Source organism: Anopheles maculipalpis, chromosome 3RL (genome assembly GCF_943734695.1).
Source record: "Anopheles maculipalpis chromosome 3RL, idAnoMacuDA_375_x, whole genome shotgun sequence".
NCBI classification, from domain to species: domain Eukaryota; kingdom Metazoa; phylum Arthropoda; class Insecta; order Diptera; family Culicidae; genus Anopheles; species Anopheles maculipalpis.
The window spans coordinates 88,060,249-88,085,576 of record NC_064872.1 but is presented as its reverse complement, the minus strand read 5'-3'; the positions used below and the strand labels follow the sequence as shown (position 1 = coordinate 88,085,576).

At 43.5% G+C, this 25,328-nt stretch overlaps 4 protein-coding genes across 4 annotated transcripts in view; 2 read left to right on the top strand and 2 right to left on the bottom strand.

Moving 5' to 3' along the window:
- LOC126561506 (importin-7) overlaps window positions 1–22,767 on the top strand; it is a 431,061-nt gene extending 408,294 nt beyond the window's left edge. The window contains exon 10 of the mRNA XM_050217697.1: window positions 22,754–22,767. The gene's annotated coding sequence lies outside the window, so the exon portion shown is untranslated. The remainder of the gene's footprint in view (window positions 1–22,753) is intronic.
- Window positions 4,305–5,099, bottom strand: LOC126561155 (uncharacterized). Its single transcript, XM_050217101.1, has 2 exons — window positions 5,087–5,099; window positions 4,305–5,011 (listed from the first exon to the last, which is right to left on the bottom strand). Exons 1-2 carry the CDS (start codon window positions 5,097–5,099, stop codon window positions 4,305–4,307), a joined length of 720 nt encoding a protein of 239 aa, XP_050073058.1.
- Window positions 6,819–8,479, bottom strand: LOC126561154 (uncharacterized). Its single transcript, XM_050217099.1, has 3 exons — window positions 8,432–8,479; window positions 7,105–8,358; window positions 6,819–7,028 (listed from the first exon to the last, which is right to left on the bottom strand). Exons 1-3 carry the CDS (start codon window positions 8,477–8,479, stop codon window positions 6,819–6,821), a joined length of 1,512 nt encoding a protein of 503 aa, XP_050073056.1.
- On the top strand, window positions 19,158–20,752 carry LOC126561153 (uncharacterized). The gene is made up of 3 exons (XM_050217098.1): window positions 19,158–19,202; window positions 19,259–20,476; window positions 20,552–20,752. The coding sequence occupies exons 1-3, from the start codon at window positions 19,158–19,160 to the stop codon at window positions 20,750–20,752; spliced, it is 1,464 nt and encodes a 487-aa protein (XP_050073055.1).
- Window positions 22,768–25,328: the final 2,561 nt, after the last annotated feature.

The following is a 25,328-nucleotide window of genomic DNA, read 5'->3' as shown; positions in this document are numbered from 1 at the left end:
TAATCAACGACCTGTAACTTTCTTATTAAATCATATATTTCTCTCCTGCATTTGCACGATAGTGCCAGAGCTGTTCATCAACTTTCACCAGCACAGATACAGCAACCTTCTTCCATAATGATGCACTTTGAACATGAAAATTATCCAATCGATTTAAAAATAAAAGCTATTTATTTTAAGCCACCCAACCGAGTATGCCCGGGATAAGGCAAAGAATAAGGAGGAAATGCCTTATCAAGATGATTATAAAATTTACTCAACACAAGCGGTGTTGACAATACGGCACTGGACCGTCATTATTAATTATAAATAAAAAAATATTTTAAGCCACCCATTCTGACGCTATTTCGGTGACTTTTAATTCACAATAGCGTCAGAGGTGGTTGTGCGGAAAAAAATTCTAACCACCTCTTGCAAAATACATTCCACCATCAATAAAATGTAACAATTCAACAATATGGAAATATTGCGACATTTTCCTGCAACAAAACGTTCCCTATTCTTCCACTTTTATTGGAAACATAAACAAAAACGGGAACAGAAAGAAAATACGTGTTTACTAGCGTCGGTGGCTAGTCAACAGATTGGCACCCTGATGTAAAAATAAACAAAACTATAGTCCCTAACGGAGAGCGAGAGACAAAGAGAGTAAAACAAGCCCGCACAGGTACGGTTGGATAGGAGTCTAGGGACAGAGAGAGAAGATGATTTTGGCCTATTACTCTAAATGGTTGGATCTACAGTGGTGCCGTGACCAGGATATTGTGGAAATGCTAGAGTTTTTACATCACTGTATTATCGTTTTCAAGGAAATATTGTTCAATTTCCTTGCAGTATAACATGCCAATGAACAAAGCCATTTAAACATATTTATCAATATCCTAGAATTGTCCTACGATGCTCCTTCAGTTCCATCTATATTATCCACATAGTTTTCGAAAAAAAAAAACACCCAAACACAGCTTAGATTACCCAGAAACATCACAGCTTTTATCACTCATTCGAACCGACATTTGTACCCACGGTGCAACGATACACGCGGTGTGAAGCAAAGATACACCCGAACGAAGCTAGTTGCCACCTCGAACGGTACACTCGCTGAGCAAGAAACAGTTTATATGATTTACAGATTATTAATAGACAATCATTTTGAAGCCGTCGTCACGAGCGATCGCGTACCGTTCACCCAACCCGCTACGATTCTCCCTTGCTACCCGATTTGGAAAAATGGTAGCGTAGAGAGTCTGTACGAAACCGAAATCGAAACCCCATCCGGCGTCGGTGCGTCCTTCTGTTCATCTCCGGAAAATCAACTCAAGTAGTACGAAATCGGGGACCGCTATAAATACGCCTCCCCCAAAAAGCATCGGTGGGCATTACCAAAAAAAAAAAAAAACACACACACACATACACAAAACGAGCACCGAATAGTGACTCTTCCTGCCGCATCAACCGTAATACGGCTGGCGTGGGGCCGAGGTTGGATTCCTCCTGGGAGGATGCCAGGCGGCCTGATGCAGCAAACCGCGGGCGACTATTATTAACGTTATTATGTTGAGAAATGTTTAAATTTAAAATATTATTTTCACCCCAAACGTACGTAATCATCCTCAGCTATTGCCATTTCGACCATTGGGCCCCCGTTCCGTTGCGCGATGGGTAGATGTCGCCAGGGTGCGCTACCAGCTAATGCACCGAACTGCTGGAAGAAATACGGACGGCTCATCGGGCCGGGAGGGATGGATGGATCGTGCGGCTGCACCATTTAGCACACATCAGCAAAGTGGAAGTGATTGTAACACAACTCCACCGCACTGCGCCCAGACGGTTGGAGACGGAACGTGAAAGATGAGTTAATTAAACGGTGAATTATTTTGCGCTTACGGCTTCGACGCAGGACTACGCCAGACCAAGCGTTGTGCGCACGCTGGCCGTGCACCAACACATCCGCGCGTGTTTCGCTGGGTGGAGAAATGTGTAACGAGGCCAGAAAATTGCCAGACCAGTACGGGGGCCATAAATCACTACCGGTAGTGGTTGCTTGGTATTGAACCACCGATTAAAGGGATGATTATTTGTGATAAAATGCATCATTTGTTGTACACTTATAGGTGATAAAAGATTATTTTAAAATCCCAAGACCAGAAGGAAGACTCTTTTTATATTCAACTGTTCTATGTCACAATACATCTTCCATTTCTTCTTGTGTCGATGACCATCATTTTGTTTTTTTCAGTTGGTTTTAAAACGTGACTCTTTTTTTATTTAAAAAATGAAGCAATTACCCTCTTTTTATCTACAATTTGTCCACCGAATGTAGGAAATGCAAACAAAGCTTGCTGACAATCTAAAAATCCCTCCCACCTTTGTCATCAGCGTGGCGCCACGTGCAATTGTCCAACTGACAGGTGAGCAAGCAAACTGACTGACAAGTGGCCGTGCCGCGGGACAGGCAGCATAGAAATGCCAATACGCCACGGTTACCGCCATAACCTAATAAACGCCTTCACACTCCAAACGGGTTAGCAAACTTTTCCAGCTTGCAACTGTAACTGTCAACCGAACGCGGCGAGGATCTGGTCCAGGTAAAGCGATTTAGCGATGTGGAGCCAACCAGTCGGGCATGATTTTAACTCAACTTGACGTGACATTGATTAACGCGTCGGGAGCCACAGCGAACTGGTGCAGCATGGAATGAATCGTTGCTGGCGGCTAAGTTCTTCTGATCGTGGTTTTAAAACAGTGAATGATACAGCCGGAAGTGGGAGAGTTGATGCAAATAATAGTTAAATATTTAGTTATGGCCTAAAACTTTATCTATGTTTGATCGCTTAGCCTACATTTAGGCATCATGGTTAATGATTTTATTACTTCAAAAATTGCTTTACAAATTCTTACAGTGCTTCAAAATACCCGCAATGTTTGTAAGGAATATAATAATAATTCACTTTTTTAACTGACCTACGCTGGTTAATGTTTTATCGCACGCGAACGTCTGACAAAACAAAACATTCTCTCGTACTTCAATCACCATCTCCCGCTGTTCCCTTCGTTACCTAGCTCCCTAACAAATTGTGTGATCCATCGGTCACGTGTCGCCAGCGATGATGGCCATTTAACGTACAACCACGCCCGTACACTGTGCCGACACATCGACAGTGGTATGGTTCGGTGTAAACACGATGATTTTTACTACCGTCCCGAAAGATGGGCCACACGCGAAACAGGGTCGGTCATGATGAACCGGCTCATTAGTGTCACTCAGTCGATTCGCAGAAATGAGCGTGTTTGTAGAGAGCAACCGATCGGTAGAGCGCGAAGGAGCGAGAACCTTATTAAAACAATGACACAGCCGCAATGCTTCGTACAGAGAAAAACGGCTCATGGGTATCGGTGATAAATGAGCAAAAAAGTGCAGCGTGCATCGAGAAACCAAACATTTTTGTGTATTTCTTCTTGGGCTTCGATTGCTACAATTAGTATTAATTTGACAACATCACCGGTTAATCGACGGTACGTAACGTGGATAAATGCAGCAGTACTGTTGCACCGCCGCAAAGCTTGCGATTGTTTAACGGGCAGGAAATTTCCGTTCTCATTTGCAGCCCGTTAGCAATCACGCTGCACGTGCATTACGAACTCGTTGATGTGAGTGATAATTTTACTTAATTTGGTTTGTCTTTTGTTATGATTTTCATCATCTTTTTTTCACACTTCTCCAAAACAAAGCGTGCAGGTTTAGCATACTTTCTCTGGAGAAGGATAAACAACCAGGTGGCTCCATCAGAAGGTCAATCATACAAGGTCACCCGATGGAGACGCATGGTTACTGCCACCGTTAAGGTCAAATGGTGTTATCCGGTGACGATAGTTGCACGTGAGTATCATCTCGTTTTATTGAGCACCGTGTATAGGTGTAAGAGCTGTGGTAATAATTTTACACGCGACACGCGGTACTTTTTCTTACATGAAAAGTCACGTCAGAGCAACGGCGAAGCGTTACAAATGATGAGCGACAAGTGTCATGAACGATTTCGTTTAGTGTTAAATGGTCTATTTAAGTCATTTGTGGCTTTTTATTGTAAAACTGATAAGCCTAACAAACTACGTATCATACAGAAGAAACTCGCTTTAGCTGTATCTACCAACTGTCTAATGACTTTGAGTTTAAACAGTTTTATTTATGATTTTCATACCTTCTGGGCATATTTTTATTTTAACATTCCGTGACCGGCTTTCAAGCTTTAGCATTGCATACGTTTGGGCGCTAGCAACTTAGAAAGCAATTTTTATTTCGTAACACATCATCCAAATCTCGCAAATGAGCTTGAAATCCTACTTTTTAAACTATTAATAAAATCATCAGCTGTCTTTAATCGATCGATTGTACTGTTGATCGTTTCAATGACCGATGGAATGCAAACCCTGACCGAGCTAATGGCACGTGCAACATCAAAAACCGATGTTAGGCTTACATATATCTTTAACACTGTCCCCGACAAATTGACCGTTCCTGCCTCCTTGATCGCCGCCACGAGTGCAGTTTGCAGCAATGTTAAACTTTCACTCAGCTGATTCAACCCACTACGAACACACCCGAAACCATCCTTCAGTTGATCGGGTACGTAGTGCTGGATTAGGAGTTCTAAGCTTTTTAAATCCACCGGAAGCGTGTTGTTGATGTAGTTTTGTGCAGAAACGATTCCATCAAGCACAGCTTTAAACCCATTACTAACATCACCCGATGTATCGCGCGTCAGCACAAGCAGTGGTACGACGACGGTTCGATCAATGCTGGCGGTGAATTTGGCGAACGTTCCCAGCTGATCTAAGGTGCTCTGAAGTTGAGCATAATTTGATGTCAGCGATGTATTTAAACGGTTGGTGGCTGTTTGAAGCAGTGTGCTTGTTTGGTTCGATGCATCAATCACTTGCGAACTACCTGGTACTGTTCCCGGAATACCAAACTCTGGTACTGGGCTGCTGAGAGCACACTTAAAATGAAGCAAAACTAATAAATAAAACAAACAAACTAGAAGCGAGTCCAAGGGTCTCACCTTTACAACAAAAATCACCAACGACGAACACACTGAAGCCATTTTGTCAAAACTCATCCACTGTAACATTTCATCACGAAATACTTCAATTGTATGTAAGACTCTACATGCTGAGTGAACCGTTCACGACAAAAACAGCTTCACAGGTTCAATATTTCTGGCAACAACTGTTTAAACATTTTCTTCCAAAACATGTTATGGAAGTCTTTAGAAGCGACAATTCTGCTATACAAAAAATACAACAATAGAGCACAATGCCTAGAGAGCTTAACAGGAGATAAAATTAGGAAATGTTCCTTGAAACAGTCATAGAAACGGTAACCTTTTTCAAAACCTACGGTCGAACATTTCCGTTTTAAGATCATTCCAATGATGGGCATCTGTTTGCTAAACCAAGGTGGGAAATCCCCACAATTGCTTTACTGCCAAGAAACTATCCTCCCTAAGGAGAAGAAGTCGTTAAATGAAGCAGTAATAAAAACATGTCGACTCGTGGTGGCCTTCTTGTCACTGTTGTGACCATTTGCTGACCTAAACCGCATTATCGCTTTGTAGCGCTCGTATGCAAGTTGATACACGACCATGGTTAAGCCATTCCTTAACCACCGGAGGGATAAGAGTGTAGTTTATCAACAATCGATTACTTCGGAAGCTGCCATGCCCGCGGTGCGGCTGGTCAAGGTCAAGATGATGCTCACCGTCTCGTGGTTTCGAATCACGATACATCCGGACAAATTTACGATCGAGCTACGATCGCGCCGTGATGCAGTTGATTGTCACTCACTCTCACAGAAAGAGAGAGAGAGAGTGAGAGAGAAAGACGCACACAGACACCATCACTTCAACCACCACAAAGCCCAAGTAACCCAATCTTACCTATTTCCGCCGCACGTTTAATTTTGTTCCGAACGAAGATTGATTGCCGCAGGTTTAGTTACACACATTGTCACCCTGCCGAATGTTCATGTCGATCTTCTTGTGTACATTTCTGGTGGTGGTCCATGACCATTCGGATACCGATGTAAGTAAATACTGTGGATGCATTTTTAATTTTTTTTTTCGTAATATGCCATGACTGACCCTGCTAAATCCGGCTATCAAAGCCAGTAACCGAAATCAAAGAATGGATTTATTTGTTAATAAACGTTGCTTTATTGATGTCTTCAATCTGGAGTTTCATTATATTATCACCTTATCATAGGAAAATATTTGACAAGCTCACCTCCTTCGTCTTTGTCGACAAAGGAAACAGTTACAAGTTCCCGAATAGGATTTCATCACAGTTCAAGTAAAACGAAAACTGTTTTCCAAACCAGGCAAGCGTTCAACGTGTCTTTAATCAAATGTGTCTCGAGCGATGCGAATCTATTGATCGAATCCTCATCGTCACACTGTCTGCTTACGACTGAAGCCTTGTAAACATATTTTTTTCAAAAATTCTTGGAACGTCTGCAATACTTTCGGAAGTATTAGGCACAAACAATTCCCTTAGATTAGTTGCATCCGAGAGTCTGTGCCAGATTCGATGTTTGTGCTGGTTTCACAAATACGGACCCAGCACTGATGGGTTAATTCTTCTTCAAACAACTAATATTGATTGCCGACAGCGTCTGAGTTATTTTGGATTGGCGTGGAGTTATTTTGCTCTCCGTAACCAATCCCTATCCAATCGTTGCTGTTTACTATTTCAGAAGTTATAGTTTTTATTTATAAGTTTTCTTTACAAAATTTCTTAAACTGATAGCATCCGGGATTTTTTTACTATCCGCTCAACTGTGGACCAACTTGTGCACATCGTAGAATCTGATCTTTAAGGCTTTGTGCAGTTCCGTCCACAATCTCGAACTGAAGCACCTTAACGCATGCCAGCAAACGATTTGTGCTAGCACCCGCTTCCGCGACTCCAGTACTGTACAGATTGTTGAATATGGTTCGGAAATTAGACGCTACTTCGATGTAATAGCCAGCGATCTAAAGTGAGAAGCAAAAGAGAAACCCATGTTAAGGTACTATTTCTACTAAGCTCCACTCCACTTCCAATACTAACCACAGTAACGCAGGATTCACGTGCATTCACATTTTGTAAGGCATGGCATATACTTAGCTTGTTGACAATATCCTCCAGATCGAACAGCAGCAAAGGTACTTGTTCCAGCAGTGCCTTGCGAAGTTGCTGAAGTCGCAGTATTTCCTTGTTGACGCACGCTTCCACACCGATCAAACCGTTGTTGGCTAGTCCAAACACAAGCTCCGAGTACTTATAGAAGCAGAATCGAGCGAACGGACCACCGGCAACCAGCGTTGTCACGAGAGCAGCGACTACCTCCGAGTTGTTTACCGTCGGTGTGCTTTGGTCTGGCAATAGGGCAAGCAGCAGCTGCTCTGCAATGTCCTCAAGCGCCGCAAGGAACGATGAACTGGCGGAACTGAACTGTTGCAAGGTGGTTTCGAAGGAGGTCAGCATTTGCTGTACGCTACTGTACGCCATTAGTGGGCTTAAGTTGCTTAGGGCTGCCAGCTCTGTCTGGACCGTGGCGAATCGGCTTACTACCGTACTAACCCCCGTGCTCACAGCACTATTAACAGTGTTGGCTGTAGCCCGAATCAAATCTACGTATTGCGAAGGCTCTTGCACTTCGGCAGCCTCTTCGGACAGTCGAAGTACAAACTGGTCGGCTAGCGCAATGTTCTCGACCGTTGTAAGGAGCGTGTACCTTACCACCGGCAGGTAAGCTTTCAGTGTTCGCACCGCGTACACCACTCGATATACCAGCCTTGGTCGGATTGCTTTGGGTGCACACTGGCTGACCTCCTCACTGTTCTGGCCAAGGAACGCATTCACGGCCGTCTGGAGAGCCTCCAGAGCACTGGTCAACTCGTGCAGTCCCACACTAACACGGCCCAGCGCATCGTTAAACTGTGATGGAATAAATCCACCGAACAGCGTTGCTGCCTCGGAGTTTATTTCCATTAATCGGACGCTTAAAAACGTCTGCAGGGTTGTAACCTCCCCGAGCACTCTGTTGAAAAGATCCAACTCTTCCGAGCTAGTTGAGGGTGCGAGCACTGCCAGTGGAGTTAGCACACTCTCCAGTTGTTGGGAGACACGTTCGCCTACTTCTTGCGTTAGCTGCAGCAGGTTCAATAGCCTTGGATAGGAGGTTTGTAGTGTAATGTCCAGGTTCGTATTGATCCCCGTCACGACCGTTTGAGTTTCACTGATCGCTCCGGACACGCGTACCGTCCCGAACAAGTTAGCGTCGAGCGAGAAATCGGGACGCGGCTCTCCATACACTGTACACTACAAAAGTTCGGAAAATTGAGAGGGGACAATAAAAAATGGTCTAAAATGGACAGAAAAAGAAGTCTACTACCTGCAGCAGGCAGATCACGCCCAGCGATATGACCCAAGTTCCAAGCATCGTTGCAAGCGGTTTTTGACACACTGTGTGACAGATTGGAAGCCGCCATGCGCAACTTCTTTTATAATAGTTTCAAGCTTCATGCTCCCGTTTCCTTCCCCTCCACCCCCCTCGCATTCCTGACCCTACGGCTGGATAGACAAACAGAACGCACCGTATACAGTAACGCACCTATGCAAACACTACAAATTTCTCTCCAAACGCCACCAAGGCGTCTGGCGCAGGATTGGGCAAACAAACAACAAAAGCATATGTCTAGCGCTCTTCGTCTGCGTCTTCCAAACAGTCAGATAAGTCGGTTACGGTTACTTCACTTCACTGTTATGCAATGCAGTTGTGACCTTAATAGCCAGACACAGATTCACCGTGCTTTAGTAAAATTGCTCGAGAAAATTCGTAGCCTCATTCGGTAGAACATGATCTGAATCCTTTATAAAGCATAGAAAATATGTTTTCAGTGTGGGTCTCCTTAAACAGCTGTGAGGTCTTGTTGCATTATATTATAAGCTCGAAAGGCGTAAAAAGCTATTGTTTGCAATTTTTTCCTTCGATAGACCATTTCGTTTCAGTACTAAAAAATCTGTCATTTGTACTGTTCAAATGACTTGAAATTATTTACTAAAATTGAATCGATTACTCTGAAAACCTAATCATAATCTCGGCAACATCTTCGTCCTTACCTATTCAATAATAAAATAAGTAAAACCTTCTTTAAAACTCTTTCACCAAAAAATCATACACACACTTTTTCACCCTAACAAAGGAAAGATCAATAGAAAAGGGTCACCGTCATACGATAGCACACAAGACAGTTCAACTTTCGCACTTGCCCGGTTCACCTCTGCTCACAACCCGTTACGATGGCCTCGCCGTGCAACTTTGATCGAAACGAGACACCACTCCGCAACCCGCAACCCTTCTTTCGTGGTAAAAGCATGGTCGCGATGTTCGGTCTTCGAACTGTTTCTCTCTCGATTCCGCTTCCATCCGCTGATTCCATTTTCGGCCGGCGTTAAATTGGCTTTGACGATTCGGAGCTCTTGTCTTGCTGCTGGGTGGTCCAACTATCGATTATTTATTTATGCTTCATCTTTTAGCATAAGCAACGCACGACCGTCCCATTCGGCTTTCTTTATCACCTTTGCTAATTTCCTCTGCACACCATTATTAACCTCGTTTTTCTTTGCCGTCTTTTTGTGGCCGCGTTCCTGCTGCTGAAGTGGAAGAAGTTCTATCTTGATACACATACCCGATATTCACATGTTTGCTGTTGCTTTTTTCTGATGCGTTTTAGTTGCTTCCTCCTTTGCTGAAACAGTTAACCGTACGGATGGTTGGATGCTTTTGTCTGGCGCTTTATAGAAACAAAAATTAGCGACTGATGGTAGTAATTAACGCCGCTGAAACTGGTACGTTTGATCGGATGGAATGCTTTTCGTTGCATAAAAGCAAACATGTTTTAAAAGAAGAACTAAAGCCTACCTTCCTTAACTTTTGTTTATTTAGTCTACCACACTTGTGCTGCCAACTTTATGCCACTAAAAATACTCTTTCTGACAGTTGAATTATTAAAACACACGGAAAAACCCAGTGAAATCTTGTGCTAAATAACTTCTTGCCGTCTGGCTAAGGAAAACGTGATAAACATACATAACATCAGCCCAACAAATACCAGAGTATAGCAGTGCAGTGCAATGTATCAAACACTGATCACAAAACAAAACAAAAAGCTCATTCCCACATAAAACAAGTTTTGAAACTTTTGTTCTTTAAAAACCTATCATTTTTAGAAATTGAAGACAACCTGCATGGAATTCCTTTCCGGAATGCTTCAATGCTCAGTGCTAAGACTCGTTTGCTCCGGAGAAACAATAACTTTCAATCCACCCAAGGCGTGCGTATTTGTTTTCAATGCAACATTTTACACACACAAAAATAAAGTTTATAATGCTTACTAAACCAAATGACTTTGCCATAACCAAATATACAAAACAATTGAATTATAAAATTAATTTATTGAACATTGAGTAACAGCTACTGCACATGCCTGCAAAGTAAAAACAACACCATAAATGTAATTTTTTATGAGACATTCACGGAAAAGGTTTTTCTTACCTTTGTTTAAAAATGTATTAAAAACATTAAATTATTAAAAACTATGACAAAGATTTTTTATTTTTTAATTTCCCAAACCCGATTCTCATTGTGCAAAGTGTCTACGGAGGATAATCGAGAGAGCCTTTTTTTGTTGGCCGCTTGTACTGTTCGTAGAAACTACCAACCAGCGGCAGTTGTGAAACGATAGAAAGTCGAAAACTTTGGCCGTGTCCATTGGTACGGGTACTGCAGACAGAGCAAACTGCATGGAGAAACGCAACTCTCGAATGCAGCTGGCGTGGGAAAAAGAGGAAGCACGAAAAAAAGAGCAGGGGAAAATAAAGCCACTGCATCGTTTACTGGTCTCCTTTTAACAGCTAAACACAAACACATAGAACCACACATACACCCTGCACCATGTCTTCGTGTCGTTGAACGAAAGCTCATGCGGAGGGCGTTTTTCACTCGCTCGAATTCCAATCTGGATGCACTTTGCATCCTGCAGGCAACCGTGCACCGACGGCTAAGCAGGTTAAAGATGAATGCTACTGCTCGGCTTCCAACGCTCGTACGGCAAACCCTCGCTTCTACACTAAACCTCTAGCAGGGATGAAAAGTTCATACGTTCGTACGTACGTACGTACTGCTGCTGCTGCTACCTGGAAAAGGAACTTCCAATTTTCCTACCGGCAGATCTTGTTCGTCCTGCTCGGAACAGTTTGTACGAGAAACGATGCGAATAGTTCCCGGTGTGAAGATGGCAGGCAATGTTCGTCCACCAGCAAACGGACGGGGATGGGATTGGCCCTGACACCCACACACTATTTTACCCACAGCTGCTGGAAGAGGATGGGAAAATGAAGCTTACAGCGCTATGTAAGTATACCCGGGAACAACCGGCACGACTAGGAATGTGGGAGGCAGAGGGGTGTGTGGTTGGGGAAAATAATAAATCGAGCTTCGAAAGCAGGCGAGACATACGGTGAGCACATCCTCAGTTAGTGATGTGCTGCAGAGAAAGCCCAAAGCGCAAGCGGTGCAGCAGCAGTTGGGTGATATTTTCGTCATTGTAGAAGCAATAGCAGTTCATTGTTCCAGGAGTAGTGAGATCCCAATGAGATATGTGGTATTTTTCCTATTTATTTTTATATTTTTGGGGTTTGGATTTGGACATTTGATCAGTTTCTTCCTTTTCTTAGTTCAATTTTTATCTTATTCAATATGCTCTATGATTTGCCTTGTTTATGTATTTATTCTTGCTCATAATTTAATATAATCAACGAGAATCTATAAAGATAGATAAATGAAAGTATAAAGTATCAAAAATAATATACATCCATAATAAGAACAATAAAAAACTCTTTAAGATGCAACACCAACGACAGAACAAAATAAAACTGCTTTTTAATAAATAAAATTCTACGCCAAAAGTACAACAAAATCATCGTGCCACGCATCGTTTCACACAAAAAGCTTCTCAACAATATCACACAAAATTACCTTCGCGCAAAGGTGACAAACATTAAAATTTAAAGCAAGCATCCATCATACCACTGCCTCGTGCCCCGTTTGGGTCTGAGATTTTCCGTGTTCTGTTTATTAATTCCAATAACAAAATCCGCTCCTAAATCATACGCAAATAAATAAACAAACAGCAAACGCTTTCCGTATCATTCGGCGCTCGGCCATCCCTGCTCGAAGTTTCACGAACACAAATACACACATCAATGCAAACCATGGGCCATTCTCACGGGACTGTTATTTCAAGCCCCATCATCCACTCTAGGCGGGACTCTACCGAAAGGCAATAGAATGTGTTGCCATCGAATATTCACTAAGCACATATATGCATATGTTTTGCTTGTCTGTACCTTTTCCTGAGCCTCACGCCGGATCCCCATGGCCATACACACGGACACACAAACTCACATAAAGAGTACTCGAATTGAACCATCTTTTTGGGAGGCTTAACTTTTTCTCCCCCGTTCACAACATCGACCCCCATCAAATTCAAATAGAAATGAGCCTTCCAACGGGAGGAGTCCTTCACAGAGTACCTCCAGCGTGTCTTCGCACACAAACACACATGTGTTGGTTACTTGGCACAAAATGACGCCACACAGTGTTGCACGGTACCGGCTCAAAATGCTTTCTCTCCCTTCTCCTTTTTTGTCGGTGACAGGATGGTAACAAAAGTTTTTCAACCAAATCATACGATAGGACGATACGAGAAAGTATCAATGTGAAAAAGAGTGAAAAGAATGGCATATACACATACACACACCCATATATTCGCTTGCGGATGGTTCCAACTCCATCGGCTTGGCGAAAAAAGCATCCTCTTAACAGGCACCCATCGTGAAGTACCAGGCACCTCCATCGTATCGGAGGAAGCTTTTTTTCTCAATAAGATATTTACAGTTTCTCCCTTTCAGGAAATGAAATTCTCTCTTTCTATTTCTTGCCTGCTATGCTCTCTTTCTAGCTTCTATAACTCAAACATGTAAACAAACTAACAAAAAATAAGAACACACACACACACAGTCAATTTCCCGAAAGCTCTCTGTGGAGCTCCGTAAAAACACCACACATTATCAAATCATGCAAAACTTTTCATTTCTGCTGCTGCTTTACTCATTGTACGCAGTACCAGCTCAGCTGTTACCCCACCTGTATGTGGTGCTCGAACGGAACTTCGAACAAACCCGATTACACGCAAAAGAGGATACTTTAGTGAGTGACAAGGAGAAAAGATAAGAGCAAAAGAGAGGGATAGTGAGAGGTGAAAAAGCGACAAAAGCGACGATGACTACGACTAGACTAGACCACCTACGGCAACCGACTGCTGCTTCCTACACTCATTCGGAGCTATTCGAATTGAGAAGTTCACTGCCAGCTCTAGAATCCAGTTGCCAAAATGGGACAACAATGCCAAACCAAACCAGCGAGAGCTTTGCCCCTTTGTCTCCCTTTCACCAAATGTTTCCCCACCGTTAAAAGCTTCCACATTTTGTGCAAGCGACAAAAAATTGATACACATACAGACGCACACAAGCAAAGTAGAACCGGATTCGGAAAACCAGCCAGCATACCTCATGCATTTCCCGATCCTCCTCCGTTGCACAGTAGCTCCTCACGATACGAGCCGCTAGCAGTAAAGCAATGTGCTTCGGGAAAAAGCGAACCATTTTTGTTTGAATAAATTTAAAACTTCATCCTTTTTTCCTCTTTTTTTTGTCTGCTTTCTCATTGCTCGAGCCATCCAAGGAAGGAAGAGCAAAATCGTACAAAACCAACCGAAAAGGAGAAACAAATGCAGCAACAATAACAACAACAAAACAGCCAGGTTCACCGTTTGAGCAGTTCGTTTTCCGAATGATTTTCCACGTCCCACAACTTTTAACGCGCCGGAACAATGTGCGATGTGGTCTCGTTCGCTCGTTCGTTCGTTCGTTCGTACGATGGAAGCTTTTGGAACGTTCTGATGAGGGAAGAGGAAAGGGGAGGAAAGGACGTGTGCGTTGGTTGGATGATGGTCTGATACGAACGATACGGCCGTACACGTGACATGGGAAAACTGTCCTTTGGCAGGTAAGTAGGATGGGACAGGACACACACAGGTACAGACACACACAGACACACGAATGGCACAGGACAGATAGTACATTTCGATGAAAGTTGTATCTAGCAGCGGATGGTGAGATTGCGTTCTTTGGTTGATGGGAAAAAATTGAAAGCTTTGTATTTCAATCTACAGAGTCTTTAATCAAAAAAAAAGAAAAAGAAGCTGAAACCATGGCAAACAAAAAATTTTAAATGAAGAAACATACTGAAGTAATAGTTAATAAATTTTAAAAATTAATATAAAACCCCTAGATAAGACCAATAACAGAGAGGGAAATGCGTTGGTAAATCTAAATTTTAAAGTCATTACAGATAATTTTCATAATACGGCGAGAAACCGTCAAACTAAAATATAAATGAATAAATAAATAAATAAATAAATAAATAGAATTTCGACTAAACTATTTTCTGTCCATAAACCAAGAAACAGTCGCACTGTGTGCTCAACGCTTTTTCAATAATAAACCATGTGTCCTTTACTTTACTGAAGCTTCTAACAAAACAACAAAACAAACATTCAAGCATACACACGTACACGACCGGCGTAGAACGTTCCAACGTACAGCGAACGAGCTTTTCCAATGGAGCAACACGGTAACGATCGTGCGAGCATGTGGCACGATGGGACGAACAAAAAAAGGTCCTGTCCTGGTCCTGTCCTGTCCATCCAAAACACCCCCTCTCTATCCACTGTCTGTTTAATCCTTTAGCCAGAACCCGAACATCCAACAAACACCGACACACACACACACATACACTTTTTCAACCACAAACACGTTAGTAACGTTCATGTTGTGTCATGTGTCTGTGTGTGTGTGTGTGTGTGTGTGTGTGAGTGTGTGTGTGTGTGTGTGTGTGTGTGTGTGTGTGTGTGTGTGTGTGTGTGTGTGTGTGTGTGTGTGTGTGTGTGTGTGTGTGTGTGTGTGTGTGTGTGTGTGTGTGGAGACGAACAGCTCTATGAGCTGGCAAAAAAGGATATCATGGCAAACGTGTTGGCACCAAAGCCAGTCGAAATGAAAAACTTTTGCAAAACGGTAAACAGCAACAACAAAAAACAAACTCAAACTTACACACACAAACTCACACACACACACACACACACACACACACACACACATACAAACAAATCTGATAAAAAGCTGGCAACAAATCTAGTGGGTAAAATAGGAAAATGGGAAATCGTTTAAAGCACAATAAGGGTAGGTTTCATTGTAGCGTTTGATTTTCTGGTGATGGTTGGGTTTTGTGGGTTTTAAAGGGATTTATGATACATCATGTATTTATACTAATTAGTTTAAGTATTATAAAAGTTTTAAAAGAGTTCTTTTTTCTCTCCGTTCCTTACTGCTTGACTCATAATCATGTCCATGGGATGATTTTTTTCGTCCTTTCTCTTTCCCGAGTATGCTGCGGAAAAAGAGCAAACAATACAGGACAGGAAAGAATCTTCCAGGAGCTGAGCTGTTTCTGTCCTTTTGACTTCTTCTCATTTTACCATCCTCTCCCTTTCTCCTTCGCTTCGCCCTTCGAATGGCACGTTTATGATTGTGTACATTGTGTCGCGCATTCACATCGTCCGACGGGCAAAGATAAGCAGAACGCTCCTTACCCTGGCAAGTATGTGCTTTTCCCCAACCAACACCATCATTATGCCAGACACGAAGCGTACCGTAACCGTAGCTGTAGCTGGAAAGGGGAAAATCCGCAAAAGATTCTACTGTCCTCGAGCTGCACGAGCTGAGTTCCAGAGACCATTTTCACATTCTTCCTTGACGTGCCGTCCGCCACAGCCAAGACGAATAATTTGCTCAAAATGATTTCCGATTGAAACACCAATTTGGTGTCGAAAAGAGGCAGCTAAATTCGTAGTCAGCTAATGGATTCTACTAAACCCTGTTTTACCACGCAGTAAGACAAAAGCGAAGCAAAGCAGCAGCTAAAAAGTGTGCGAAAATTGCTTCAAATAATTTATTCCCACCACCTTCTCAGAAAATTAGTTCTACTTAACACACATTTTATCGTGTTTTCAATTCCAACAAGCACAGAAACCAGATCGCAAAGATAGCAACCGGCCCACGGTAACACAACTCGTGGAAAATTAGTTACCATTTGTCGGTTACTTGTTCCGTTTCCGTAGAAAATTTTGGCCGCCATCACTGCGCCGCACTTTGTCATCACAAAGCTTCACGCAATCTACGACAGATTGAATACAGTTTTGCTCTCCCTACTAATCACTAACAGTTTATCAAAACCCTTCACGACCTTCCAACTTTGACGGGGGTGTTTTTTTTTTTTTTTGTCAGCTCCTGCGGCATGCTGGCCTTAGCACCTCCATGGGGAGTCAAATTTAATCTTCTCACTCTTCACTCAATCTCATCAATTCTAGCGAGAGGGCGCACATTTTCACCCGCAGGGCTAAACGTTAGTAAGTTTCGGTGAGGCTCACGACAGTGGCGAAACAAACACGCTTCGTACGCTGTTGGATCCTGTTGGGCTGCTAGATGTAGGAAAGCTGCCTCCCCTTTTTACGTCCTACTTAAGAACCTTACCCTTGCTCGCACATCTCGTTTCGTACCGCTTACCCACTCAATAAGTAACATTCCACTCGATTATTAGAAGATATAATAAATAAAAACCGATTTGCGAACGGAAGCGCCGGAATCTCAAGAGATCGAGCGAGGGGAAGGTTTATGTGGTGGAATGTGCGGTTCCACGAACACAAGCGTCAGGCCAGGAAAAGTCAAGCAGCGCCTAGATGCGGAAACACCGACTAATGTCAACCGAACGTTGATGGAGGTGCTGCCGGGTGCTACGGTGGTAGAGGATTGCCTGGAAAATGGTATAAAGCTCGTGCAAAAACTGGCCTGCGGGCGATGATGGAAAATGAGTGGGTAGCTGGGTGGGTGGTTTGATGGGAAGCCTAACCGTTAGCATGGAAAAAGCGCGTAGATAAATATGCTTCAACGCTGACTTTCGGCTTACTCCCTTTTTCTGTACGAAGGCTAAATTCCAAACACGAGCAACATAAAAAAACAACCCACTTCGACACAAACGAGCGTGTACCAGGAGCGTTACCAGGAGCGCCTCCGCGCAAGCCATCCACCCACCCGAACCGCAGCATGTACATGGGCAGCATAATCAGTATCACCAACACCGGTTCAATCTGCTTTCTGGAGGGTAGAGCTGAAGGATGCTGTCCTCTTCACACGCCACTCCAGTTCCGTTTCCCCTGCATCGTACCCGTGTTTTGAGTGGGAAAGGTAAAAGGACTCTCTTGGAAGGGCGCCCTATCTCACTTATCTTTTGTGGGTGCTCAGAAATCCGTCCGAAGGCTGACTGTTGCTTTTCCGTGTGAAAACTGTCTTGAAACATTATAACTATCGAATGAAATGAATGTTTAAGGAAAACAGTTATTCAGTGTTTTTTATATATGATACCAGTTTTATTTCCCATCTTGTTTTATTTGTTTTGTTTAATTTTCTTTTTATTGATTGTTTTGAAACTCTTTCTCATTCTTTTTCTTTCATTTCTTGTTCATTTTTGTTTGTTTTTTCAATGAGTTCATGCACTAAAATTATTTTTTTTTATTAGTCTTAATTTTAAAGTTTTTCTATTGATTTTTTTATCTTATCTTCTGATATGAAACTACCCTCTGCTTCTGTACTGGTTGCCCAATAAATAACCTCTTCATTTTTCAAAACTTATCATAAAAATATTATAATCCAACATCAAATTTGTGCCATGCGAAGAAATTTATAAATTCACATCATTTCACCACACAAGACAGCCGTGCATACAAATGAATCCTCCAAAGGACGAAGATTTGCCCAGGGCCCTGTACAAACACTCTCACAAATACACGCTCACACACACGGCTCCTTATATTCTCCATCAAATCTCGCATCTCGGTAGAGAAATTTGCAACCTCAGTAGAAACGAAAGTCACCGAATAAATGGAGAAATTTCCACCCAATCCAGCACGGGTTCTTCCCCACGCAGTTCTGGTTTGATGAGTTTTCACCCGAGAAGTAAGGCGAGAGTCCTTTTATTGTTTCCTTTCACGTTGCCCACCATTGTTGCTTTCCGGGTGATGATCCGCTTTTCACGTTGCTCCGCCGAGAGATACTTTCACTCTCACATAGTCCGCTTGCTTCGTCTCTTAGTGGTACTTCCATTCCTTTACCTTCGGAATCGACAGCAATAGAGCTCCTTTTCAACGGACGATTTATATGCTCATAAAATGGCAGCGAATCGTGACCAGTCCCGACAGGAGACCAATACACACACACATACATACAGCTACAGATAGTAGCTGCTCCGTTCGGGTGATATCTGACAGCATCAACGGTATCCACTTTCAAATTGATTAGGTAAATAGTAAGTGACGATTAGGAGGGTGGAACTGGAACGAACCATGTCCTTGGAATGCGAGGTAGTAGCCGTGAGCGAGAAGAAAAGATAGGGATAATGGCAGAGAAAGAGAGAAAGACACGATTGAGCAGGAAATAGATACAGAAGATAAGCATCTAATAGGCCAGCAGGCCACCTTTGAAGAGACGGTGTGTTAGGAAAATAGACATCGGACATGAGCGCTGTTTGCTGCATCGGAATGGTTTCATCAGACCTGACACACGACTCTATTAATTTTTTTTTTTATCTTTAGACAAAGTTGTAAAGCATAAAAAGTCTTTTTCATTAAATCCTATCCATTATGTATCAGCTGGACAAATACGCTCGAGTGTTAAATCTCTAACGTAACGTCTTCAACTTTAGAAGAGTTCGCCCCTTCACCAACACGATTGTGACACAGACTGCACCAACAAACAACGTCTGCCATGGTGCAATGTTTATGCAACTGCACTACTAGTTAACTCCAAAAAGCTTTATAACTAACTACGACACAGCGTACGAGTCTGCAGACATAGTTTTGCTGGTGGAGCTAGTGTCAATCCCAACAATGGAATCGCTGCGTTACATTTGCTGGATGGTTTGTCTCGTACAGGTAAGCCTCTACAGGGAGTAATTGTGGCATCATTCTTACGCTAACACTTCCCACAGATCGTCACCGTCGATGGCCGACCGGACTTTGGCACTGCTTTCCAATTTTCGGTAACGCCTACCATCAGCCAGCTGTCGGCTGAGATTTCCAGTGTTTTCGCCTCAATCGATGATGAGTTACACTTTATGATGTCCGCGTCAATCCCGGATGGCGAATCGAAACGCCAACTGATGGCAGCATTTGCGGAAGACTTTTCAGTAAAATCAAGAGCCATCACGGACCAGCTTGCTGCCAGCAGTACGTCCAGCATGGGCACAACACTGAGTGTCGTCTTTGCGGCGTACGAGGAGCTTTCCTCCTTTTTAAATTTCAACGCCAACAATTTTCTGGCCACTACCGCTCAAACGTTTGGCCTGTATCTAACCGTTGAACTTTTCGATGGTTTAGTAGGGTTGGTACTGAGCATGTCGGAATTGAAAACTAAAATCGAATTCTTACAAACGTCGCTAGCAAGTGCCACCGTCGCTGAAGATGTACCGCTCGATCGGTTAAGAATGGTTGTTAGGGCTTTGCGATTCATGAAAGCACACATACCGCTGGTGGTCTACACATTTCAGCGCGTCGGTGTAAACCTTCATATGGCTGAAACATTTTTTGTCACCTTCAAGCAAAACCAGCAGGGTCTGGCGGAAGAATTTATGCGAGAAGCGGTTGCCTTTAACGCTCAACTGTCCGCGGTGGAAGTTAGCGTTGGACTGGCGTTGAGTGCTGTCGAGGTGACATTTACTAACGTTGGTACTCAGCTCGAAAATGAGCTAACGGGCTATGTGCAGAGCCAGACCGGGTTTATGCAGCTTCAAACATCGCTGGTAGCCTTCACCGGTCAGCGGTCCATGTTTGTAAGGGAGCTTAAAGAATCCATCCTACTCACCAGCTCGGCCTACCGGGAGTCGGTGGAGACTTTTGTTGCCCAAACGTATTACTTCGATAGCTCAGTAACACTCGACTCTCCAGCATTGGACCTCGTAACGCTGCTGATCCAGTCGAACGTCTTCGACCGAATGTGTTACAACAAATATGCAGCTCTGGTAGCCGATCTTCTTGTTCTGGGACAGATTCGGTTAGCTGAATGCTTCGATAATGAGCTACCAAGGCTACGCAAACTACAACATATGATCGAAACGTACGGCCTAATGGTGTCGTACGATGGTAATGATCTGTGGAACAACTTGAAACCCTGCAGAAGTGAATTTGCCTCAAACAGTTGCATGACCGAGGTAAGCGCTCGCTCATCGTCACCAAATGGGAACATGCTAACATTTTCATTTGTTTCTATCCTTGCCCCATTCCAGGTCAGTGCATTCTATCCTCGACTGTCAGCAGCACGCGATACCAACATGGAGACCAGCGTAGACAACTTCTTCACGTCTGCATTGACTGGCAGCTTGAACCGGATCGATCTCTGCTTCACCAAGGTGAATTTCCTCACGTTCCAAAGGCTGGTGCCTTCGTTCCGAGGAGGCATAACGAGTTGCTTCAATGGATTGTCATGAGCTTGTGGCCGAGTAGATGGAAAACACTAGACGAATCAATAAACTGGCATTTTTTTTAACATTTTGATAATTAAAAACAGACATTTTATTATTACTAGGCTTTAATGGGCGTGCAGGACTTCTCCGATTCGGGGTGTATTTTTTCGGGAAAGTCCTGAAACTTCCTGGTCATCGCTTACGAAATTTTTACATCAAGGGATGAACCTTATTTACGATTTCCTAGCAGATTGTACTGAGTCTACTGCAGTAAATGGATATTTGATGTGTTCAAGACCAGTTGTCTGCCATTACCACTGTCTTGGTTGGTCAAAAATCAACATCCCAACGAAGTTGGGTTGATTCTCTTTCCTTTATCTCTACTCTGTATTATAACCGACGAGCGGAACCATGATATTTTACGACCTAGAACCATTTTTTCGGTACAAATCCATTCTTCTAAATCTATCTATGGAAAAGAAGGAACAACATTGTGTTTAATATACAAAATTGTGTCTTTATTTGTCTTAAATAAGAATATTTATCCGTTGCACACCTTCGAACATTCATCTGTTCATACCGCTTTCAACTAACAAAGGTCCACTCTCCCTGCATACTAGAATTTCGCTTCTTAGCTGAGGAAGTTTTATAGAATACACCGTAACTTCTGTTTGGAATACGCACTGCTGCAAACGTTCATGGCTGGCAGTTGTTTCGGTGTGCGAAAACATCTCGATAGCATTGTACTTTTCCCGCATTTTGTCCCATAGACGATCGTAATGCTTGGTCAGATTGGCAACGCATGAGCTACGCTCCTCAAGCATCGTGCAAAGTTCAAGATGTTCTACGAGATCCTCCACGTCGTACGCAACCGTTGTGAACATGTGCACTAGGCTGGACTGCAGTGATCGTAAGCGTGTGACTTCTTCGTTGAAACAAGCGGCATATCCATCCGTTAGACGCGTCACGAGCTGCTCGATTAGGTGAGCAAACTTGTGGAAGCAGTAGAGTGAGTAAGGCCGCTGGCTTACAGTTACGTCGGCAAGCAGCACACCCAGGTCGTAGATATCGCTCAGCCTGTCTGCTGGCCCCTGCGCACAGGCACTCTCTTCCATTATGTCGCTAAAATATCGTCTGACTGTGTGCAATACACGAGTCCATTCGTTGGTCGACATGTAAACCACCGATAGGACGGACATCTGCAGTGAACATTGCTCCTGCGCCCTTTGCGGATACGGCTCGTCAGATTCGCACAGGGTCAACAGGAACGGCGTAACAGACATTTCGAGCTCATTGATATCCTGTTTGTTGCAATCGATCAGCTCCATGGTGGCGGTTGCCAACAGATCAACCTGATTTTTGAAGTATAATACCTCATTTGCCACGGTAGACCTCGCCAGTTCCAATCGCCCCGAAAGACGGCCAAGGAATGCATCCGACTCGCGAATGTTCTCACCCCCCGAACTGATCGTGTAGTTTAGGGGAAGAATGTTCGCTCGCAGAACATTAGTGGCTCGGTTTAGGTGGTTCACAAATATCCAATTTATGTTGGCCGGATCGGTAGCTGTTTCGATGGCAGCGATCAGCTGTATTGTAGCTCCGTACAGAATCTGCACCGAGTCTTGGATCGTGCTGAACGAATCCTCCAGCTGTAACCCCAAGGACTGTCCCACGAGTTCATAGATTACGCCAATAATGTCTGATATTTGGCTAACACCAAGTGTCTGGAGCTGGGACAGCAAATAAATTACTGGTTCGAAAGTGCCGGGCACGTTACTGTTGCTTGTGGTGGCTGAGTTTAAAGTCCTTGCAAAAGCAGTGCCAACCGAGCTCAGATTCTGGGCGAGGTATATGAATTGGTTTTGTAAAAAGCCCAGCTTTTCGTAGGACGAAACGAGTGTAAAGTCCATGTGTCCGATTAGCTCGACGAAACGCTCCTCGATACGAAGGGCTGTTTGCTGAACAGCCACACTACCTCTGATCGATACATCGACTCCAAAGTCTGGTGAGGCTGCCACAAACGAGTGCTAGTGGAGAAGGAGATGCACATTTAAGTACAAAAATCGATATTCACGCGTTACTATCGTACCAACCTGAGCCACGCATGTGACAAACACCAGTAGCACACTTGCTTTCACCATGATTATCATATCACCACGAGCGGGAACGAGCAACTAACTGCAGCAGGCTGCAGTGGCCCAGTTGGTATTCTTTTTAAGAACTCTTCCCACTACCCAGCCACATCTAATAGTTTGTTTAGACGGAGTTAGGCAACACTCATTTGTCCAGCTGATAGCTCCAGAAAGAGCAAACATTTGTTGAACTCAATACAGAGCAAACAATCAAATTTCTTCACCTTTGTTTGCTCTTTTCGGGGAAATGTCTCACCTCAACATACGTACACGTTGGTACCAAAATGCCGAAAGATTCCCCAATGAATAATTTAACATCCTGATAGGCCTGTATCGAAGGGTTAAGGGAGCTCTTCTTTTTTTGCTCTTATGAAGATCGCCACAATTTCACAACCGACCGACCGAAATGTAACCCTTTTTGATTGTTTTCAAACAATATACCAAGTGTTGCCGCCGGTGCGGCATCTTTGTTGCACTCAACCGCACCTCTTACTCCTTCCTCCTACAGTACAACACATTTACAAAAACACCCGCAAGAAATGGTTTTGCAAATGAGTTATAGCGCCATCGTAAATAACACTGTTTAGTCTGGGTGCGGCGTTCGGCAATAATAGTGTACTCGGTGGGGCGCCCTTGGAACATCGGAACACCGGGGAAAACAACAAGTTTTCCAGCACCATTTTCATACGGGACACTTTAATTGCGCTTTGGTTGTGAAAATTGTCGATCAGCATCGGGGCACGTGTGGAGGGAAGCATGGGAAGCAGAAATCACACACAACAGCAAGAAAGTAGAACTAAGACGCTCCATCGGCGATTGGAAAGGCCGCCACTGGTAATGAGTTGTGATGGGTTAAAAATAAATCCGATTTGTTTACATCGATACGGTCGCATACGGTGCATGGGTGGTGGTCGAAGGTGATGGGGAAACAACGCCAAGGACTCGAATTTTGTATTTTAACAGTTTCGCTTTGCTCACTCTTGCGCGAGCCGGAACGAAATAGTTGGTGAGTTAGGGTGGGCTTGGTTTTGAAGGTGAAATTTACCATCAGCTTGAGATTTCAACACTAAAACTGTATTTTTTTTTTCTAGCATTGAAGATCATATCGTTTTTTGGTATTAAAGATGTTAAATTTTTGACATTCTTCATATATTTTTATGCTTAAAACATGTATAACCGAATAACATAAGCATCTTGAGATACAATTAGTAACTGATTGATTTGAAGCTTCATTGAAAAAAATTCAAAAATTCAAACTGCAACTGCAACTATTGGCTTTCATTCTTGTGAAGAAACTGTTCAGAAAAAGTTCAAAACCAATGTGGACTGCATCGTTGCTCATGCTTCTTTTGCAATGTCTATCCTAACACTCCCATATCAGGTGTAAAGATCACCGCTACAAGCAAACGTACCAAAATGTGAAAAATTAATATTTAAGCAGTTGGTTCCGCTTCGAGCTTCTCCGGCATCATCCGAAGCCCCTTCGTTCACACCGCGCTGGTCTCATTACAGTGAACGATAGCGTAAAACCCCACTGCAGAGTAAACCAACACAACCCACTTATGCCTTCCTTCGCACGCACATCCGGACCGACTTCGCACCTCCGTCCCCTTCCGAAATCTCCCTGCTTTGTTTGTTGTTATTATGTAACGCCTTGGTGGTGAATTGTAATCTTACCAACCAACCTGTAACGATTCACCAATAATTTTACCACCCCATTCCAGCCTGGCTCCAACAACTGCTTTTGGTAAGGATGGTAATGATTTATTATACCTCGGGGGTACTTGACTCGCTTCCGGAAGAGAAACCGGAATGAAAGAACAAATATAAAAACATCTCCTCTTTGTAAAATGTTTTCCTGGGACGGGAATATCATCCCCGTTAGGTGGTTAAGGGATTTTCCCTCTTGAAGGTTAGAGTGAAAGTGGCACAGGCAGCCGTTTATACGTGTGTCCCCTCCCCTAACCCCCCTAGATGGAAGTGCTACCTTGGGCAGAAAATCAAACCCCAGACAGAGACACAAAAATTCACATTTCGCAGCGGTACATCCTATATTGATTTTTCTCCCACAAATCCTGCCCGAGCACGAACTCTCGGGTCCCGAAACAAAAGAGTGAAGATGCCACCTTTTGCTCGGTGGAAATGCAGAACACAAACGAAGCTTCGAACATATCCAGTTTTCCTGCTACCCTGGTACGGTGGTCGAAACGATTGAGGGAAAGTTCTCTCCCACTCTCGAGCTGACCGAACAGTCGGTACTGCTACTGCTGCTGCTGCTGCTGTATTTTCTCCTTTCAGCGCGTTGAGTACTCGCCCTTTCGATGAGTTGCTCGGCGATGGAGAAGTAGCGAGTTGTGCTGTTTGGCCTGTGCGAGTCTGTGGCAAATTGGGGAAAATCATACTCTGCCTGCTGTGTATCTTAGAGCAGTGAGGAATAGGAGAACTATCCGTCTTAGCATTTCTCCTTA

Bases quoted from the DNA above. Each gene is read 5' to 3' on its own strand.
- LOC126561154 (XM_050217099.1), bottom strand. From the start codon at position 8,479: ATGCTTGGAACTTGGGTCATATCGCTGGGCGTGATCTGCCTGCTGCAG. The intron at 8,359-8,431 runs GTAGTAGACTTC...GAACTTTTGTAG, and splicing joins GCGTGATCTGCCTGCTGCAG to TGTACAGTGTATGGAGAGCC. The intron at 7,029-7,104 runs GTTAGTATTGGA...TTCTCACTTTAG, and splicing joins GTGAATCCTGCGTTACTGTG to ATCGCTGGCTATTACATCGA.
- LOC126561153 (XM_050217098.1), top strand. From the start codon at position 19,158: ATGGAATCGCTGCGTTACATTTGCTGGATGGTTTGTCTCGTACAG. The intron at 19,203-19,258 runs GTAAGCCTCTAC...CACTTCCCACAG, and splicing joins GGATGGTTTGTCTCGTACAG to ATCGTCACCGTCGATGGCCG. The intron at 20,477-20,551 runs GTAAGCGCTCGC...GCCCCATTCCAG, and splicing joins CAAACAGTTGCATGACCGAG to GTCAGTGCATTCTATCCTCG.